This window comes from Chrysochloris asiatica, unplaced genomic scaffold (genome assembly GCF_000296735.1).
Source record: "Chrysochloris asiatica unplaced genomic scaffold, ChrAsi1.0 scaffold00042, whole genome shotgun sequence".
NCBI lineage: Eukaryota > Metazoa > Chordata > Mammalia > Afrosoricida > Chrysochloridae > Chrysochloris > Chrysochloris asiatica.
In genome coordinates, this window is record NW_006408560.1 from 6,798,009 (window position 1) to 6,818,116 (window position 20,108).

General features: G+C 48.0%; 2 protein-coding genes and 1 pseudogene across 4 annotated transcripts; 2 read left to right on the forward strand and 1 right to left on the reverse strand.

The window, feature by feature from the left end:
• Positions 1–242: 242 nt before the first annotated feature.
• Positions 243–1,666, forward strand: LOC102828136 (annotated as a pseudogene).
• Positions 1,667–7,100: 5,434 nt separating this feature from the next.
• CA14 (carbonic anhydrase XIV) lies at positions 7,101–13,142 on the forward strand. Its single transcript, XM_006861360.1, has 11 exons — positions 7,101–7,214; positions 9,621–9,641; positions 10,761–10,940; positions 11,308–11,450; positions 11,662–11,757; positions 11,898–11,964; positions 12,135–12,292; positions 12,405–12,525; positions 12,739–12,759; positions 12,862–12,946; positions 13,070–13,142. The coding sequence occupies exons 1-11, from the start codon at positions 7,160–7,162 to the stop codon at positions 13,140–13,142; spliced, it is 1,020 nt and encodes a 339-aa protein (XP_006861422.1). The 5' UTR covers positions 7,101–7,159.
• Positions 13,143–13,788: 646 nt separating this feature from the next.
• Positions 13,789–17,609, reverse strand: APH1A (APH1A gamma secretase subunit). 3 transcript variants are annotated; one of them, XM_006861361.1, is made up of 7 exons: positions 17,100–17,609; positions 16,368–16,538; positions 16,128–16,201; positions 15,772–15,894; positions 15,492–15,619; positions 14,926–15,049; positions 13,789–14,590 (listed from the first exon to the last, which is right to left on the reverse strand). In XM_006861361.1, the coding sequence occupies exons 1-7, from the start codon at positions 17,210–17,212 to the stop codon at positions 14,526–14,528; spliced, it is 798 nt and encodes a 265-aa protein (XP_006861423.1). In that variant the 5' UTR covers positions 17,213–17,609; the 3' UTR covers positions 13,789–14,525. The 3 variants fall into 3 exon arrangements, with proteins under 3 accessions (XP_006861423.1, XP_006861424.1, XP_006861425.1); XM_006861362.1 differs by lacking the exon at positions 16,128–16,201 and having other exon boundaries at positions 16,368–16,402; XM_006861363.1 differs by lacking the exon at positions 16,368–16,538 and having other exon boundaries at positions 13,789–15,049.
• Positions 17,610–20,108: the final 2,499 nt, after the last annotated feature.

Genomic DNA, 20,108 nt, shown 5'->3' on the forward strand with positions numbered 1-20,108 from the left:
TCTCAGTGGTAATGATGCCGGCAAGAAGGCAATGGGGGAAGTAAATTTCCCTCATGGAAGCCAGCTTTGGCCCTGTGGCTGCTGCTATAACTGCGAAGAAATTGTTGGAGTTGGCAGCCTCTCCTAGGAATGACTCTCCTTTCAGTCTCTATGCTCACCTGGTCAAAATCCTTGAATAAGCCTGTGGGATCCACCCTCCTGGCCCTGTGGTTTGGAACCTGTGGCTTTGGGACTGTATAAGGATGGACAAAGATTCTCAGGGTCTGCTAGATTCATCCCTAATGGCATTGGGCACTGCCAGCCGCTCAGAGGATGAAGAGTCGCTCAGAGGATGAAGAGTCACTGGCAGGACAGAAGCGGGCTTCCTCCCAGGCCTTGGGCACCATCCCTAAACGGAGAAGCTCCTTCAGGTTCATCAAAAGAAGAAATTTGATAATGAGCTAGTGGAGAGCAGCCTGACCAAGTCCTCTACCCAGGCAAAGGGGGGCAGTGGTGTGGAACCTGGATGCTGCTCAGGGAGCAAATCATCTTCTAGTGAGAAGAAGGTATCCAAGGTTTCCAGCACTCCTGTGTCTTACAGTTCAGCCCCTACCCCTGAACTCACCAAAAGTGTGAAAAAGAGCAAGCAGCCACTTCAGGTGACCAAGGATCTGGGCCACTGGAAGCCTGCCAATGACCTCCTGCTCATCAATGCTGTGTTGCAGACCAATGACCTGACATCTGTCCACCTGGGTGTGAAGTTCAGCTGTTGCTTTACCCTTCGGGAAGTCCAGAAGCGCTGGTATGCCCTGCTCTATGATCCTGTCATCTTCAAGCTGGCTTGCCATGACGCAGCTGCATCCAGAAGTTATTGCAGATATCCAAAGCAAGGCCCTGTGTAGCAAGACTGAGGAACAACTGCTCAGCAAAGTGGGATCAACCAGCCAGCCCACCTTGGAGACCTTCCAGGACCTGCTGCACAGACATCCCGATGATGCTTTCTACCTGGCCCGGACTGCCAAAGCTCTGCAGGCCCATTGGCAGCTCATGAAGCAGTATTACTTGCTGGAAGACCAGACAGTGCAGCTGCTGCCCAAAGGGGACCAAGGACTGAACTTCTCTGACGCAGAGGAGAATTTTACTGTAAAGTTCTTTACTTTACTGTAAAGTACTGAACTTTACTCCGACACAGTAAACTCAAGGACATGCGAGACGAGGTCCTGGAACATGAGCTGACAATTGCTGACCATCATCAGAAGACAGAGATTTGACAGCTGGAAAAGGTGCTAGTAGATAGCATCACAGGAATGAGCTTTCCGGACTTTGACAACCAGACACTGGCAGCACTGCGGGGCTGTGTGGTACCTGATGCATTCCCGAGAGATCACCCTGAGCAGAGCAACCAAGGATAACCAGATTGATGTGGATCTGTCTCTGGAAGGTCCAGCCTGGAAGATCTCCAGGAAGCAAGGTGTCATTAAGCTGAAGAACAATGGGGATTTCTTCATTGCTAAGGGTCGGTGCCTCATCTACATTGATGGTCGGTCTGCCTGGGTTGTGTGGCTCCAAATGGCACCTCAGCAACAACTGCGTGGTGGAGATCGCCAGCCTACCATTCGTCTTCCTCACCAACCACGATCTCATTGCCCTCATCAAGGCTGAGGCTGCCAAAATCACACCACAGTGAGGGGTGGCAGCAGACTATGGAACTCCCTCTGGCCTTAGTCTCCCTGGCATTCCAGTCCCCTTTCAGCCAGGAACTCCAATTCCTGGAAAAGCCTTCTGCATAGACTGGGCAGCAGGAGACCCACTGCTGGTCCAAGGATTTGAGCCTTTGAGAGAGGGTGGGACTAGCCAACAGGAAGCCAGGCAGAGGCTGGAACCCTCCAGCTTCCCTAGAGCCAGACCCCACCCTTCTTCCCCTGAGTTGTCTCTTTCGTCCCCAGTTGACTAGCTCCAGACTTTTCCTTTTATTGTCTTTTGGGGGTTGTTTTTGTAAATAAAAAGCACTGAATTTAAAAAAAGAAAAGATTGCCAAGCAAGAATCATATACCTGGCAAAGCGGTCCCTCAAATACAAAGGTGAAATTAGGACATTTCCTGAAAAACATAAATTAAAGAAATTTGTAATGATTACACCAAAAGAAGAAAAAAAAAATGCTAAAGAGTGTTCTTTGCACTGAGAATCCACAACAACAAACAACAACTTGAATTTTCCATGTATGACAACAACACTCAGAAATCAATCCATATATAGAAGTATTTAAAATAAAGCAAACCTAAAAGACTGAAAATAGGGAACCAGAGATATCAGTGTATAATGAAGTTAAGTACAAAGCAAAAAGAGGGAATAGTGTAGACATAGAACTTCCAAATAACAAGGAAGTCAAGTAGATCTCCAGATAAAACAGACTTGTTTTAAGCAGGAAAGAAATTAATAAGTTGCAGGATAACCTCAAAGAAAAATAATACACCTGCACTTTAAAATAAAAATGGAAAATCAGAAAAATTTAGAAATAAAAATGACAATAAAATCCACAAAGTGAACTCAGCATAGAAAATTATGTGGAACAAAGAATCCAGTGGCACCACATACACACCCATGAAAAAACACACAGAAAAATGACCACAATCAATTCATGCCTATTGATACTTACACTGAATGTAAATGGATTCAATGTACCAGTCAAGAGCCGAAAGGATAACAAAACAGAATCCATCAATATGCTGTCTACAAAAGACAAACCAAAAAGATGGAGACAGTCTAAATGCCCCTCAGTAGAAGAATGGTTAAACAAACTTTGGTACATAAACACAGTGGAATACTACAAAATGTTGAAGAATAATGATGAATCTGTGAAACACCTTGCAACATGGTTGAACCTGGAGGACATGGATGCTGACTGAAATTAGTCAATCACAAAAGGACAACAATTGTATGAGGCCAATGTTATAAAAAGATTTTCTTGATAAAAGAAACATTCTATGACTATTGTTGTTAAGTGCCATTGAGTCAGTTCTGACTCATAGTGACCCTGTACAAGGTTTCTGAGGAGCAGCTGGTGATGGTTGTTATTGTTGTTAGGTGCCATCAAGTCAGTACTGATTCATAGTGACTCTATGCACAACAGAAGGAAACACTTGCTCAATCCTGGGCCAGCCTCACTATTGTTGCCACTCTTGAGCCCATTGATGCTGCCACTTTGCCAATCCATCTCACTGGGGGTCTTCCTCTTTTTCTCTGACCCTCCACCTTACCAAACATGATATCCTTCTCCAGTGACTGGTCCCTCCTAACAATATGTCCGAAGTATGAGAGATGAAGTTTGGCCATCCTGGCCTCCAACCAGCACTCTGGCTGCACTTCCTCCAACACAGATCTGTTGGTTAGGGGGCAATAATTATTCCTGGCCTCGGGGTAGACACATTTTGGCACGGGTATAGGGCAGGCAATATATAACAAGACAATGGACGTTAGCAGAGGAAAAAGGAAGATAGCAGAAGACACGGAAAGGAATGCAAGTGTTAAAGTGAATAGAGGTAAATGCTGCTAACTGTTGTTGGTACATGGAAGGGATTACAACCATGTAATAAAACAAAGTATTTGATTTGTTGAATGTAAAACTGATTATCTGCTCTTTAAACCTTCATTCAGCTCACAATAAAAGTTGAAGTAGAAAAAAACAACCTTTTAACCTAAAAGGAACCAGTGAGACAGGAAGTTGCCACACACTCTGATTCTCAAATGTTGTCACTTCTCACTGCATTAGAAAGGACAGGAGATGGCGCCAGAAGGCAACAAAATGCACTGGTTATACAGTCAAAATCCAGGGTGACAAATGAGCCGGCTAGGGAGAAGTTGGAAGTGAAATAAAGAAGCCAGAGTCTGAGCAGAAACGAGAAGGGAGAAGTTTTTGTTTTGTTTTTTCTTGACTTTTTGCATTTAGGATCCTCTTGACACCTACTCCAAATCATAATGGCTGGAAAGCAACAACAGAAACACCTACAATAAAGTCAACTGATCAAGATAGAGGCAAGTTCCTAGAGGAAAATGCTTGCCTCCTATTGTCCCTCTCTACATGGGCTGCCAAAAGAACCAATAAATCCATTTTGGAAGAATTGCAGCCAGAGTGCTCCTTGGAAGCCAAGATGGCTAAACTTCGTGTCTCATACTTCGGACATATTGTCAGGAGGGACCCGTCACTGGAGAAGGATATCATGTTTGGTAAGGTGGAGGGTCAGAGAAAAAGAGGAAGACCCCCAGCGAGATGGATTGGCCAAGTGGCAGCATCAATGGAGTCAAGCCCGGCAACAGTAGTGAGGTTGGCCCAGGATCAGGCAGTGTTTCATTCTGCTGTACATAAGGTCGCTGTGAGTTAGTACCAACTCAATGGCACTAACAACAACAACTAGGTTAAATGGAGTCCTGGTGTGCCGTTGTGGGTTAATGCACCATACTGCAAAGCCATTTGAACTGCAAGGTCGGCAGTTCAAGCTCACCAGCTGCTCCTCGGAAACCGCTATGGGTCGGAACCAACTCAATGGCACTTAACAACAACAACTAGGTTAATAGGAGCTCTGGTAGCTGGTAGCGTTGTTGCTGGTAGCGTAGTGGTTACAAATTGCGCTGCGGACCTCAAGGTCAGCAGTTCGACACTACCAGCTGTTCCACAGGAGAAAGATGAGGCTTTCTGTTCCTGTAAAGATTTACAGCCTCAGAAACCCTATACAGGGTCACTATGATGAGTCGGAACTGACTCCACAGCACATAACAACAACTAGGTTAATGCACCAGACTGCAAAACTGTTTGAAGTGCAAAGTCAGCGGTTCAAGCTCACCAGCTGCTCCTCAGAAACCCTATACAGGGTCATTATGGGTTGGAATTGACTCAACAGCACTTAACAACAACAAGTAGGAATGTCAGCTCCCTGAAACAGGGGCTTCTGTCCATTTGGGAAGCACCGGGGGCCTAGAGGGACTGCTCTATCAGAAGTAGGAAAGTGCAAATTTGGAACTAAGACAACTTTGTGAAACCATGTATAAACAAAATCCTGAAGCTCATCAACAGGGAAACACTTCGTAAAAGGAATAACAGCAACAAAAATTTTTTAATTTAAAACGCATAGACAAGCCAGGAGGTGGCGCCAGCAAGACACACTGTGTACCTGCTTTGGGAGGCCGAATCTCAGTCCCAGCATTGTCCTGGCAGAGGTCATTCTGTCCAGAACTCTTTTCTACCGTGCCTAAAATGTGTCGGCTTTCTCTCTTTTTTCCATTCTTTCCTGTTAATCTAAGTATAGCCTATTCTGCACTTTAAGCTTTTTCATTCCTTTTAGATAGGATGGGGAGAGTTTAGGAGTAACCTCTAAACATAAAACTTTCCTGTGGGAGAAAAATAATTTGGAGGGTAACTGTTGATGTTGCTAAATGTTCTGACTCATAGCGACCCTGTACAGGGTTTTCAAGGATTGGTGGGTTTGAAGTGCTGACCTTTTGTTAGCACAATCCAGTGCTTAGCCTAATGGGAGAATAAAATAAAAAAGGAAATGACTCCTACAAAAATGCAAGGCGGGCTCCTGCTTGCGCAGTCGCTGATGACCCGGTACATCCATTATTCTGTTCATTTGGCTTTTATCCTGCTCCCTTATTTAGCTCCTGTTTCCTTTGTTTGGACCATTTATTACTACTTGGCAGGAACAAGGAGGGCAGATGGAGCTCAACTGGGTGCATCCTCTTTGGTTAAGGATATGGAAGATAAAAAAGTTTCAAAGTCTGGCCTGAAATTGACTGAGTTTTGCACTCTTCAACGAGGGATTTAAGATGTACATTCCTATCGGGATTTCCAGTCCCATGGGGAAACAAACACCAGTCCACATTCCTAAGACAAGGAGCCTCTAGGCTCCGATCTGACGGTGACAAGTTTTACTCAGAGTCTCTAGCCCTGCCTCAGCCCTTTGTTAGGTATTAGAAAAGACCCCTGGCCCCTTCCCCCATTTGCACTATATGGTCTCTCTCTGGCCTGTCCCCTGTCTTTCGCTGGAGTCCGCTTTATTATTTTTGCTAAGTGCTAGCGGTTGTTTGTAAAGTGCTCTTGCCGCTCTCCCTTGCCCTGGCCTCCCTGTCGTGGGTCAGTGTCCTCTCCTGTGACAAAAGCCACCCTAGATCTGGGTTCCCCCGGGAGGGTGGTGACTGGGACGGGCGTTTGGAGCCGCTGTCTCTCCGTGGTGCAGCGGTAACCCCTCCCCCACTGGACACACAAATGGGCTTTATTCAGCAGACAACAAAACCTCTCCCCGTGAGGCCACGCAGGCACGTGGACCCAGGCCTCACCGTGGGAAGGGGGTGGGTGACAGGCTCCGGGGAAAAAAGAGCCCTCAGAATAAAGTCCTCCTCTCTTCAATTCTATTCCTCTTTTCCCAAACTCTGGCTTTTCATGCCCCTCACCCCCCGCACCCTCAGCTGCCAACTCCCGATTGCTATCGATCTCCTAAGCCTGAACTCTTCCTACTCCGGGCCGCTCAGATTCTACAGGGGGTGGGAACTGGTGCACCACCAACTATTTCATATCACCTAGGAAGCTGCTCCTCAGAGAAGCCAGATAGGGGGACAAGAACCCAGTGCTCCTTGAGGGGGTTGGATTGGACCCTGACAGCCCCCCTCCCCAGCCCTGCCCGCTCCAGGAGACACAGGTCAGAGCAGTATCTGTATGAACAGTAAAGGAAGGAAGAGCTCACCCCAGCTGTGCTCCTGAGCCCAGGCCAGGGCTCCAGTGAAACCCGCTGGTCACTCCACTCCAAGCTGGGCCATCCTGCATACCTAATGGGCTATTTAAAGAGCTGTTTGCTAGCAGCCCTGGCAGTACCCCCCTCCCCATGTACACCCGCCCGATCCACCTTAAAAGCGGGAGGCAATTGTGAAGTCGCTGGTCAGCCAAGTGGAGTGGAGACTGCAGAGGGAGGTATAAGAGGACCGAGAGACAGCAAGATTTTTGCCCGGAGACCCAGAAATCCACTGTATCCACTGAAAACCAAATCGCTGGGGAAGACTGTAGAGGCACACAGAGTCCGACAAGCAGAAAGAGATCAATTCATTCCACATCAGGAACTCCTTTCTCTTCTCCGCCTGCCCTAGTCCTCTAGTCCCCAAACTCCCAGTCCCCTGTGCCTTTTCCTGCGATAACATGCTGTTCTTCACCCTCCTGCTAGCGTTCATTTGGATCCTGGCTGCAGACAGGGGTAGGTACATCTGGTGTCTGTGTGTCAGTCTGTGCTGATATCCACCTGTTGCCTTGTGTTTAATGTGGGGAGAAAGTATAAAAGGACTCTAGGAGCTGGAATAATCAGCCCAAGGATGGAGGGAAAAGAGAGGAGTGGCAGGAGTGGACAACTTGCCTTCTTTTTTCTTTGCCTTTCCAGTTTTGCTGTTATTGGGGATGGGAGAGAACTGGCAGAGACCAGTTTATGCAGCACCCAAGTGTGGGAATCTTTTTGCAGGCTACAGATTTTCTGAAGCTCTTTTTCCTACTGTGCTAGTTTGAAGCAGTCCTCCAGATCTTCTTTATCTCTAAGTCTTCCAACTAGAGATCCAAGAAGGTCTGGAGTAAAAGGACAGAGGGCTGATTAGGGTAGGGCTGGGCGAATGGGAGGGAAAGTATATTGAATCTTATCCTAGCCATACTCTACGTATCCTGCCTAATTCAGACCCTTGTCCCCTACTGACAACATCAGGCCAAAGGTTGCTTCTTGATTCTAGGGAGCAACTGATTTCCCAGTTGTTTTCCTGAAAAGTGTAGCAATAATAGTCAACATTTATTCAACCCTTGGAGTCCTGGTGTGGCACTGTGGGTTAATGCAGTAAACTGCAAAGTTGGTTTGAACCGCAAGGTTGACGGTTCAAGCTCACTGGTTGCTCCTTGGAAACCCTAAACAGGATTGGTATGGGTCAGAACCGACTCGAAGGCATTTAACAACAACAGCAGAACAACAGAGAAGGGAACTCTAAGCAAACAGGCTATGAGGCAATTCAGATGTGTCCCCAGAGACTACCTGCACCTAATTTTTGTGTTTCCTGAAACACAAAATACTAGTGTAGTATCCAGCACGTAACAGGTGTGTAATGGGGTTTGTTGGGTTTAGGGGGCGCTGTCTAGAGAGGAAAAAGGGAGGATGATATGGGAGTGGAGGAAACTGAACCTGAACGGAGACTCACAAACTGCATTTAAAGGAAAAGAGAGAGAAAAAATAGGAAAAAAGGAGGAATGTCAAATCATTGCATTGATAGTTTGGTGGGAGGGAAGGGCGAGGCTGTCAGCCTGCCTGAGCAAAACCAGGGAATTTGAGTTTTCAGGACATCCTACAGAGTTGGTAAATGAGAGGCTGCCTCCAGCTGCTTTTCAGAGTTATCTTAACTGAGGAATGGGTCAGCAGAATATCAACAGTGAGATCCAGGACATCTGTCGTTTTGTTGTTGTTAAGTGCCATTGAGTCAATTCCCGACTCATAGTGATCCCATATAAGATTTCTGAGAAAGGCTGGTGGGTTTGAACCACTGACGTTGTAGTCAGCAATCCAGTGCTTATACTATATAGCACCACACCAGGACTCCCTGAGAGGAGGAGAGACGATTAAGAGAATAAGAGGAAGAGAAAGGATAGAATGAAGTTTACCCCCCAGCTTGTAGCAATTTGAATAATGCTGAGAAAACCTACATGAAGGCCTCCTTTTTCCTTCTTTTGAAGCTGTTGGGTCCTGAGTGGGGAGAGGACCCTCGGGCCTTTCACTCACAGACCGGACTGCACGAGTGTCTGGCATGTGACCCAGCTGGCAGCTCTCTCTTCTACATACAATGCTTCACTTTCATCATGTCCCTGCCAGGCTGGCTGCCTGTGCCCACCCACCACCCTCAACCTAGAGTAGACCCTGCCCTGACTCCTACCCTTCCTTAACCATCTGGGAGTCTAGGAAGCAGAAACTCTAACAATAGGGAGTTTCCTCCAGAGTTGCTGGGGACAGAAAGGAAGAATTGAAATATTAATTTATATCTCATTGCCCTGCTAACTGCAAGGTGTGAGGTTCAAACCCACCAATCACTCCTTGAAAACCCTATATAGGGTCACTATAAATTAAGAACCCACCAAAGGCACTTGACTCCAAAGCACTTAACAACTACAAGCCCTTGATTCACACAATGCTTCAAAGCAAATGAATAATCAATCCCCACCTCCTCTTCTCAGTGGGATTCCCCCAACTCTGAACTTCTTTTCCTCTATCCTTCACTTTGCTTACCCCACCCCACCCTAATCTTCTGAAGTGTTTGATTGCCTTGGCACAGGTCAGATAAAAGTAAGGGTTGGGCTGACTGCGCATTTGGACCCAGGTTAATTTTAGTCTCTAGACTTTATCTCTTTTCATTCCTCCTCCCGCTTTACTCAGCAAGCGCTAGCACAAGTACAGCCTGACTGTTGATTTTAAATAGGCCCCCCGACCTTTCCACTGAGGTGTCCTGTTTCACTGCTTCCCCTGGGAAGTAAAGGAGTGGAGGGAGGTGAAGAAGCTGAGTAACTGAGGGAAGGCAGGGAGCCTAGAGGCCAGGGCTCTGCCCTAGGCTGCACTGCCTATAACCTAAATTACTCTGCCTTGCAGGTCAACACTGGACATATGAGGGTGAGAATGGAACCTTCCCGCTGCCTTTCACACTGGGACCTCCTTCCACTGCTGTCAAGTTGGTTCCAACTCATAGAGAACAGAGAACAGCCCCATAGGGTTTCTTTCTAAGCCTGTAAACTTTAAAAGATCAGATTATCACATCTTCTTCCTGAGGAGAAGCTGCTGACCTTTTGTTTACCAGCCAATTGCTAACTGGCCTCTGGAATCTTCTTACCTGGCAGGAAGACTTGTATCGTATGGTGGGGTTTTCTTTAGTTTCTTACTTTAATTCTCCCCTGACCTCATGCTCCAGGTTTTGCATGCATGGTTCCTGGACCCTGTTTTGGCTGAAAGGCATTAGGTCCTTAGTAAATCTGTGAGAGTGAGGGAGCTCGAGTGGAAAGGGCAGGAAACTGAGTAGGAAAAGGAATCCTGAGCTCATCTGTCAATTGTCCTGGCTCTTTCTATTCTAATCGTTCCCCACACCCGCCCTTACCCTCTACCCACTCTGGCCCCTTATTCCCACCCCCACACCAGGCCTAAAACTGTGTATTGGGACACAGCATGAGGTCAGGGATTAAGAGTCTGGCAGGATAATTGTGACCCTTGAGGGAGGTGGAACTCAGTTCCCTTGTCTTTTGAACCATTGATTAATGACTAAACCGAACTCCAGAGCCAATGTGAGGCCCAGTGTAAAAACAAGAAGTGAGTAGTGGAAAGTCAGGATATCTGAACCCCAAGGCCACTTGAAGGGGACCCCAAGCAGACTCTATCTCTCTAGGATCATTTTGTCTGTTTTCCTACTCCTACTCTCCAATCTCTTGGGGTATGCAGGCTCTCTATCCATTCCCTCTTCTCATTCAGCTCTTACCCTTAAACTGCAGGTAAGTGAAAGAGCTACCACTCCCCATTTATCAGGAGAACTGGGGAACTATCATTGCCTCTGGATAGGTGAGGGGAAATACAATCTAGCAGGGACTCCTACCTCACCCAGCCTTGCACAATTGGGCCATTACCTGGGGTGGAGGAGGGAAATAATTTCTCCCACCACAGATATAGAACTTGTGGCGTGGATTTGCTGGAGAAGGGTGGCTGGGGCTGGAGAACAGGACAAATGTTCTTGGTAACCCCCACCAGGCCCACATGGTCAGGACCACTGGTCTGCCACTTACCCTGAGTGTGGAGGCAATGCCCAGTCTCCCATCGACATCCAGACAGACAGTGTTACATTTGACCCAGAGTTGCCTGCTCTACAACCTCGTGGATATGACCAGCCTGGCACGGAGCCTCTAGACCTACACAATAATGGCCACACAGGTAAAGTTCCAAGCTTTAGGATCCAATTCCAATCTTAGGAGTCAGGGGAAAGAAGCATTCTCCTAACTTCTGAGTTCTCAGGTCTCATCCATGAATGTGGGGATATGAGAATGGGGATCAGGCTCATATAGCCCAGGTGGAAATTCAAAGTCTATGACCAAGCTTTATGGGTGAGCTAGTATCATAGCATTGACTTGACTCCTTTTGGGGAAAGGGGTGGGTGGTATACTAGCATTGGCCTATCAGAGGAATGGGAAGGAGGGAGACAGAAAAACTGGGTACACCACCCAAAAAGTGATGGTAATCCAGGGGTGGGATGGTACCTACATTCTTCCACCAGCCCTAGGTGGTTCTCTTTTCCTCACAGTGCAACTCTCTCTGCCCCCTACACTGTACCTGGAAGGATTCCCCCGAAGATATGTAGCTGCCCAACTCCACCTGCACTGGGGTCAGAAAGGATCCCCAGGGGGATCGGAGCATCAGCTCAACGGCGAAGCCACAGCTGCAGAGGTACCAGGGTGCAAAGAGCTTAGACTGGGACCCAGTGACAGGGCTGGTCAGCACTGAGGAAAATCATGTCTGACCCCATAAGTCATATTGGGGAGATAAGGTCAGCTTTTGTGAGACATTTAGGGTATGTTGGATGTGGGAGTGGTTAGGATCAAGAACTAGGAAAAGAAAATGAACATTAAATTACTCAACTTCTTCTGCCCTCATTCAGCTTCACATTGTACATTACGATTCTGATTCCTACCACAACTTGAGTGAGGCTGCTCAGAGGCCCCAGGGCCTAGTTGTCCTGGGCATCTTCATTGAGGTCAGTGGCCCTGAATCCTTCCCTAGGTCTCTCTCCACACCCTTCCCTTCAGCCCTATTCTGCCTTGTCTGCCCATTTACGCTGTACTTGGATATCTTGCTCCACGTACTCCAAACTCTCTCCCTTTCCTCCCTTCCTAGGTGGGAGAGACCATGAATCCAGCTTATGAGCACATTCTCAATTATCTGCATGAAATCAGGCATAAAGGTGAGCCCTAACAATCTACATAGGGAGGAAGAGATTATAGACTTTCAAAAACTCATCTAAGATGCCTGAGATGAGTCAAGTTAGGGGCCACAGGGGTTTGCTCTGGGAGCCCAGTTTAGGTAAGCTAGGGTACAGTGAAAGGAAGATGAGTCATGGTCTGTCCTCCCCAGATCGGAAGACCTCAGTGCCTCCCTTTAATGTGAGAGAGCTGCTCCCCACACAGCTGGAGCAGTTCTTCCGTTACAATGGCTCGCTAACCACGCCCCCTTGCTACCAGAGTGTGCTCTGGACAGTCTTTCATCAAAGGGTACAGATTTCCAAGGGCCAGGTGAGTGATGGTGAGGTGAGGCAACTGAGAGAGATCTACTTGTGTGACCTCAGACCCTTTCTCACTCCCCCAAGTGACACATCTTCCCAAATCCCACTGTTCGGTTCCCCAGCTGGAAAAGCTTCAGGAGACACTGTTCTCCACTGAAGAGGACCCCTCCAAACTCCTGGTGCAGAACTACCGAGCTCCCCAACCTCTCAATCACCGATCGGTCTTTGCTTCTTTCATTCAAGGTGACTGTGTGGGACTCCAAAATGCAGATAGGAAATTGAGGGTCTCAGAGACGAAATTGGGGAGTCCCTGGGAAGGAAAAAAACTTAAGAGTGGAAAGTGTCGCCAGGACTTGCTTGGACTGAGAAGCTCGTCCAACCGCTGGTGTCCAGTGCGATTCCTAGCACAGAAGTGGGATCTGAAGTCCCACTGACTCGGGTTTTCTTCTCTTACAGTGGGATCCCTATATACCACAGGTAAGACAGCTCTACCCAGCAGCTGGGGCGGAAGTCTTTAGCAAGTGAGAGAGACTACTACATTAGTGGCAAGGCTGACACCTTCCATCTTTACCTCCTCAGGTGAAATGCTGGGTCTAGGTGTGGGAATCTTGGTGGGCTGTCTCTGCCTTCTGCTGGCTGTTTATTTCATCGCTAGGAAGATTCGGTGAGGTCCTCCGTTCCACTCACCCAGTTCTTTTTTTTCTATTGTGAAAAGCATTGTCATAACTAGCTCTAATCTGCTTTACCTAGGACATCAGTCATTTCCATGAACCATTCCTCCTTTCAGGAAGAAGAGGCTGAGAAACCCTAAGAGTGTAGTTTTCACGTCAGCACGAGCCAGAGCCACCACCGAGGCATAGACTCCATCTCAAGACATCCAGGATGCCTTCTAAAATGGGGAACAGGGAGTGATCATAATTACTTACTGTAGGACTAGCAGGCACTTGTGCCTCCTTCCTCTGTATAAGCCCTACGGAGAGGCATGGAGCCAGGATCTCATCCAAGGAAGAACAGCAGAGTCTTCACCCTCTTCAAAACACGTAGGAGATAAGACCCCTTTGTTGTTAATGCAGAGGGCAAGCTTTGACTCCCTTACCTTTCCCGAAATATATAGCTGGGTCTCATTTTAGGACAGGGAATTGCTATTGTTAGAGTTATTATTTTTTTGCTCAGTATATTTGGAAATTAAAAGTTTTAGACCTCATCTCTGGCAGGAAAGTTCCTTAATGTTCAGGAAAGTTCAAATGGTGAAAGTGGGCAAAGGACAATGACAAAGAACTATGGGTGATTAACTCCTTTCATCTCAGTCCAGAAAGGGGAGATCCATTTCTAGGACAATAACTCCAAGTCTCAGATGTGTGAAATTGCCATCCCAGATTTCTGCCCTGGAACTGATGCTATGCCTAGAGGTCATGAGTGGTCAAGTTAGGAAGGAGGCCAAACAAGAAACATGAGGGCAGAAGTCTCAATGAACATGATACCCCTCCCTTAAAAGCCAAGGTCCCCCACAATTATAAAGTCCTTTTTATTAGTCAAAATCACAATCACCTTGATTAAAAGGATGGCACACACCACCCTCAGCAGAAAATGATACAGTTTATAGAAAACCTCCCACCCCCCCAACAAACCCCAATTAAAAACTAGAAAAAACTCTGCCCTCCCCTTCCCTGTGATGTCATGGTCCTGACTCCTCCAGTGGCACTGCAGCTCTGGAGCGGGCCAGCTCACAGCAGCACCCTCCACTTCACCTTGGGGAAAGGAGGAGTGCTGGTGGTCGAGGAGGTTAAGCCATTAGTTCCAGTAATACCAGTTCGCAACTCCAAACATGCACTCCCTTCCTTTGCCCCAAGACCAGGGAACAGGGGACAGATATAAACCCAGACATGGGGAGCAATCTGAGGAGGGAAAATATAGCCTAAGGAGGTTAGGAGAAGTGTTTCAACATACCTCTCTTCTCTCCCCACCTCAAAAAGAAAAAAAGGCAGTTTGGGGTCTTAATCACACCAAAAATGGCTCCCCTCAGACCTGAGAAAAAGACCAAGATGTCCAGTCTGGGGAGAGGATACTTGGAAACTCAGAGCCCATCTACCCTTGAGCCTCCATCAGTTTCACCTCAAGGCCAATGGTTAAGCTAGATCCCTTTGCTTGGCAATTTGCACTGTCCACACAACTGGAGATGGAGAAATACAGGACGAGGAGATCAGGAGGGCACCCCAGGCCCAGGGGTCCCCCCCCAGGCTCCCTCAGTCCTCGGGTGGGATGCGCAGGGCAGAATACACCATCACCCGACTGTCCTCCTGCCGTCGGCCTGCAGAGGGGAAGGGGGGTGAGTCTTGGGCAGGGTGAGAGCAGAGCACTGACACATGGGGAGTGCTGGACATCAAGGGGTCCCCAGGTGGTGGGGATAAGTGCAGAGAAAAACCCACCAGTCACTGACTGGCTATACCCAGGCTGCTCCTGGTAAAACCTAGAGACTAAAGGTCACGAGTGGACAAAACAAAACCCTGAAGGTGGTGGGATAGACCGACGAGGAGACAGAGCATGGTGGACAATGGACCCGGGCTAGGGCAGGGCTCAGTCATGGGCAGTGGGCAGGCAGGTGGGTGATCTGGCAGGCGATCAGTCCAAGTAGTCAGTCCTTACACGAGAGGCTGCGCTGGATACTTCGGAGGGACCCTCCGGCTGTGATGAAGGCCCAGAGTCCCATGGAAACAGTGACTGCATAGATGGGCAGTAGACTGGCCTCATACCAGGGATTCAAAAATGTCTAGGGATGGGGGTAAGAGTGAAAAAGAGATTATAGTCTCTCCTCCCACACCTTATCTTCGTGCTTTTTGTGCCTTTGACTCAAACCTACCCAGATACCTCACTAAAATCCCCTAGTCCTTCCCTTCAGAGCACTGGCATCTTGTGGTAAAGAACACTTTTGATTTTCAGCTTCCTCAGAGGTCATTCCCGTTCACCTCAGGCCATCTGTATTAGTTGGGTCAATCCCTTCAAACATATCCCTGACAGAATCCCCAGAGCAGGTAATACAATTAGTTTTGAAGTGAGAGACCCCTAAAGACTCACCTTCCTACTTCCTCCCGTGTTGAGTACAAGGTAAGTTTTTTAAAATGTTAAGAAAAGAGGATATACTTCCCCCATCCATCATTTAACCATCATTAAATGCTTCTCATCTCTAACTCAGGCTCTTCTCCCCAACTCACCAGTCCTGATGTCAGTAGATGACTCCCAACCACCAGGCCCAAAGCCCAGTACCGTCTTCTCTCACAGGCATCGAAGAACACAACTCCCCAAAAGGTATGGAGCAGGATAATGGCTGCTGTCAGAAAGGCTGCAGGGAAGGAGAAGAGAATGAGAAATATCCTGATTTTCTTCCAGCCTTCTCAGATGTTGGGCCAAAGAAGTCTCACAAGAAAGGTCAATAAGTCAGATCTGAGTCAGGGAGGAGTGGGGCATGAAAGCAAGACAGGAAGTGGGTCTCACCTGAGGTCAGGAAGTAATAGGGTGAGTCTCCATGGATCCCAACCACACCTGGCCCAAGTGCATCGGCCAAAATATTGATAACAGAGAAGACACCACTGATGATACCGAAGGAGAGACCAGACACTGGGGGGAGGGAGGTTCTCATCAATGTCAGAGATCATTATAGCCTGGTGAACAGAGACCCCTCCCATCCCCAGTCAACAAGTCTCCCATGCCTACTCTCCCTCCAGCCATCTCTCCTGGGAGGCCAGATAGGAAGGAAAACAAGAAGTCACAGAAAATATGTGGATGTTTAAAGATATCCCAGGGGAGAGGGGTGTCCAACTCCCTCCTCCAGTCCCTCTCCCTTGGCTCACCATAGGCCATCTGGCGGATGGAGATGGGTGATCTTCCGTCCTCACTCAGCGATGCTAACCCCTCATCTGCCTTCCTGGGGTAGGGTGGGGAGGGGTGGGGGAAACATGAGGGAGGGCAGGGGTGTTCCTTTCCCTCTAATGTTCTCCCTTAGTGTCTCTTCCTCCAACTACCACCCAGGTGCTGTCCCCTCCCCTATAGTGCAATCCACTTCTCCCTCCCAGGCGACCCCATCTTCTTACTTAAGCAGCTTGTAGTAAGCAAAACGGAACGTCTCCTGCAGAAGAACAGAGACTGCAGCACCAAAAATCAGGAGGCCATACTGGAGCCGGGCATCTGACCGGTCAGTCACATGAACCAAGATGAACCAGACCACAGAGGCTAAGAGCAGAGAGACCAGCCAGAAAAATGCCCTGAGGAAAGACAAGGGCAATCAGACAAGCAAGCATAGGGGCAGCCAGAGAAATCACGGAGGGGAATCAGCCAAGACTGAAGCACAAAAAAGTGGAAGTTACACTTCCGGATGGTCAGGGAGACTGAGGTCAAATGGGCTAGGGACTCTTCTGTAGGGATCTAGACACAGGGGAAGAGATAGAAATTTGATTAAAGACTCTTCAGAAGGATGAGGGCCAAAGTGTGCGAGCACGAAAGGACGAGGTATCCATTCCTGGATCCTCCCTTAGGTCGTCTGACTCGGTCGGACGAGGTCAGTACAGACCCCTCACGAGTCTTGGCCTTGGGCCTCTTCTGAGGTAACCGGGAGGAGTCCAGGAGGAATCGCTGCGATCCTTGGAAGGCGAAAACCAACTGCGAGAAAGGGCAAATCATGCACACCACCGATCCGACCCTTTCTAACTTTCACCTCCGACTGACTTGTTTCCGCCAACCTAAGCTCCCAGGCTAGACCCAGCTCCTCAATCCCTTCCGGATCTCTCTCTTTAGTGCCCTCTCACGTCTCCTCGAACCCCACTCACCCCGCGACTAGGATGATGACGCGAAGCGGGTCCCCAGCCACTGTGATCAAGAAAAGCGCAAAGGCTGGGCCAAACGCGACGAAAGTGCATCCGAAAAACACTGCGGCCCCCATGGCTGGGCGGATGGCGGCGGGGTGGAGGCCTGGCTCAGGGAGGCGAATGGGAGGGGTGCGCCAGCTGAAAGTCCGTGCAAGGGTAGCGACGCGACCCCGCGAGGGGCGCGGTACAATGTCACCCCCAGACCCCGGGAAAGGGGGAGGGGGGGTACCGAAACCCCAGCTGAAGGTCCGCGCGACTTCCTCTACGGAAGCCGGGTTGAGTACAAAATCTAGGCCGCAGCCCCATGGCCACCGCCCATCTATCCCCTGTAGACCAATGGAGAATCGATGGGGGCAGGGCTGCGGAGGTGGGGCCGTACGGGCTGCTGGGAGTTGTAGTGCCCCAGCCTCTGCGAGCCCTAGACCTCTGTCCTGGGAGTGGTCCCCACCGGGAAAAGGGGTTGGGCTGCGACTGGACGGGGCCGGGACACGGATTCCTGGGTTCGACTCTGCGTCGCAGACGGTTTCCTTTAGTCACTCTGAAAAAGGGTGGGAGCGATCCTACCTCTTGGAGGACTACAGAAAGAGGAAGATCCTGTTTTAACTTAACTGACAAAAAATACAAAGTCTGTACAGGATAGCTAGTGCGGGGAGATAGGAGTGAGTATTGTTCTTACTTGAATGAGAGGAAATGCACTGCAGCTGCTGCCGAAGGGATGAAGGTTAGACTTAAAAGTAGGAACTCTTTTGTCAGGCTAGTATAGGAAACCTGGGATACAATATAACGCTAAAGAAGCTTTCATCAGAGAGAATCAAGAGGAGCCTGCAGAGCAGTTTTAGGAAGGCATTTAGAAGGATTCTGGAATTAAAACGCTGTTAGAATGACGAGGTTGAGGCAAATCGACACTCCCCTCTATTTTCTGAAAATAAATCTTAGTAGTGTCTTTTCCTCGGCCCTAAGGGAAGAAATCGGGCCGCGAGCCGCAAAGTAAGCAGTTGGAAACTACCAGCGGTTCCGCGGGAGAAAGATGAGGCGGTCTGCTCCGGTAAAGATTTACAGCCTCGGAAACCTTGTGTTGGGTCGCTATGAGTCGTAACCGACTCCACGGCACATAACAACAACAACAACAACAAGGGAAGGAAGAGGAGTTCCATATTAGAGTCAAAGAAAATTACACTAGGAGAAGAGGGTATTGTAACCTCATTTGTTTGGAAGTAGTTTAAGCAATCGGGCTGCAAACCGCAAGGTCAGTAGTTAGAAACTACCAGCAGTTCTGCGTGAGAAAGATGAGCGGTTCTGCTTCCGTAAAGATTTACAGCCTCAGAAACCCTGTACAGGGTCGCTATGAGTCGGAACCGATTCTACGGCACACAGCCGCCACCACTACCAGTGGGAAAATGAGAGAATCTAGAATACTGTTTTTGAAGAGCAAGGTACCAAAAAACTGTAGATAAACAGTTTTCAAAGAGAACCATGCTTCTTTTGGTTCTCCATCCCTTTCACCCCTGTGGAGGTAGAAGGTTGGGGTTAAAAGGAGTGAAGGTATTAAATGCTTTACTGTCAGACACAACTGAGTTTAAAAGTTTCCAAAAAGGGAAGATGGAAGAGAAGTTATTCATGACTTCATGTATATGTGCACACCCACATAAGTGTTTTTTTCTAGGAAAGTCTAGAAAGAAATTGAATTAATAGATAGATTGTGAAGATTTACACAGAAAACCACAAAACAAACCCTCCTCCAATAGGGTTGAAAGTGTGAGAACATCTGGCCAGTGCTCAAGTTGGTCTAAGAGATAAGAATGAGATAACTCATCTTTCCTTTGAGTTATTACCACAGCATCTTCTGACCAATGATGTTGTTGTTGTTAGGTGCCATCGAGTTGGTACCAACCCATAGCAACCTTATTATGCACAGCAGAAGGAAACACTGCCAGATCTCTGGGCCAACCTCAATAATGTTGTCACACTTGAGTCCATCGATGCTGCCACTTGGCCAATCCATCTCAGGGGGTCTTCGTCTTTTTCTCTGACCCTCCACCTTACCAAACATGATATTCTTCTCCAGCGACTGGTCCCTCCTGACAATATGTCCAAAGTATGAGAGACAAAGTTTGGCCAACTTGGCCTCTAAGGAGCACTCTGGCTGCACTTCTTCCAAAATGGATCTATTGGTTCTTTTGGCAGCCCATGGCACATTCAATATTCTCCTCCATCACCGTAACTCAAAGGCAGGCTCTAAACCTGTCTTGTGTCTAGTTCCATAGAGATTTGTATAGTGTCTGGCTTGTAGATGCTGAGTAGATAGTTACATATTAATACCCATTTTAAGAAAACAACAATGTGTACTCTTTTCTTGTCCCTTTGCTTATGAATCTTGAGTAGCCTAAAAGACTGCCTAACACATATGTTAATAAATATCTCTCAATTGAATGAAAACTAGAAACTTAAAAGCAAAGGGAAGCTAAGATGAACTCTACCCCTGTAGGCTAAGAAGCCCTGATGGGTTATATGTTGTGTTGCTAACGGCAAGGTCAGCAGTTAGAATCCACGAGATGCTCCAAGAGAGAATGATGAAGCTTTCTGCTCCCATACAGATCAGAAACCCTATGCAGGGTCACTTTTTAGTTGACTTTTGTCAACAGCACACCACCACCCCTGTAGGCTGGAATGAACACATGGAAGTGATGAAAGTGAGAGATATGGTGTCAGCAACAGGGAAGCAGACTATGTTTCTTCCTTTCTGTTTTGTCTTTAAGAAATTGAGGAAGAGGTGAGATGAGGTCAGTACTTACCAGAGAGGAAATAATTGGCCATGGCTGAGAGATTTTAATCAGAAGCGATACAGCAGGTGCTACCATTCTCTATAGCCAAGACAGGCAGAGTACAGGGATTAATTTCAGTCTAGAAAAACACACTTCCTCCTCCGACTGTGATAACTTGGGATGGTGTCGGTAAGTTAGGGACAGGAAG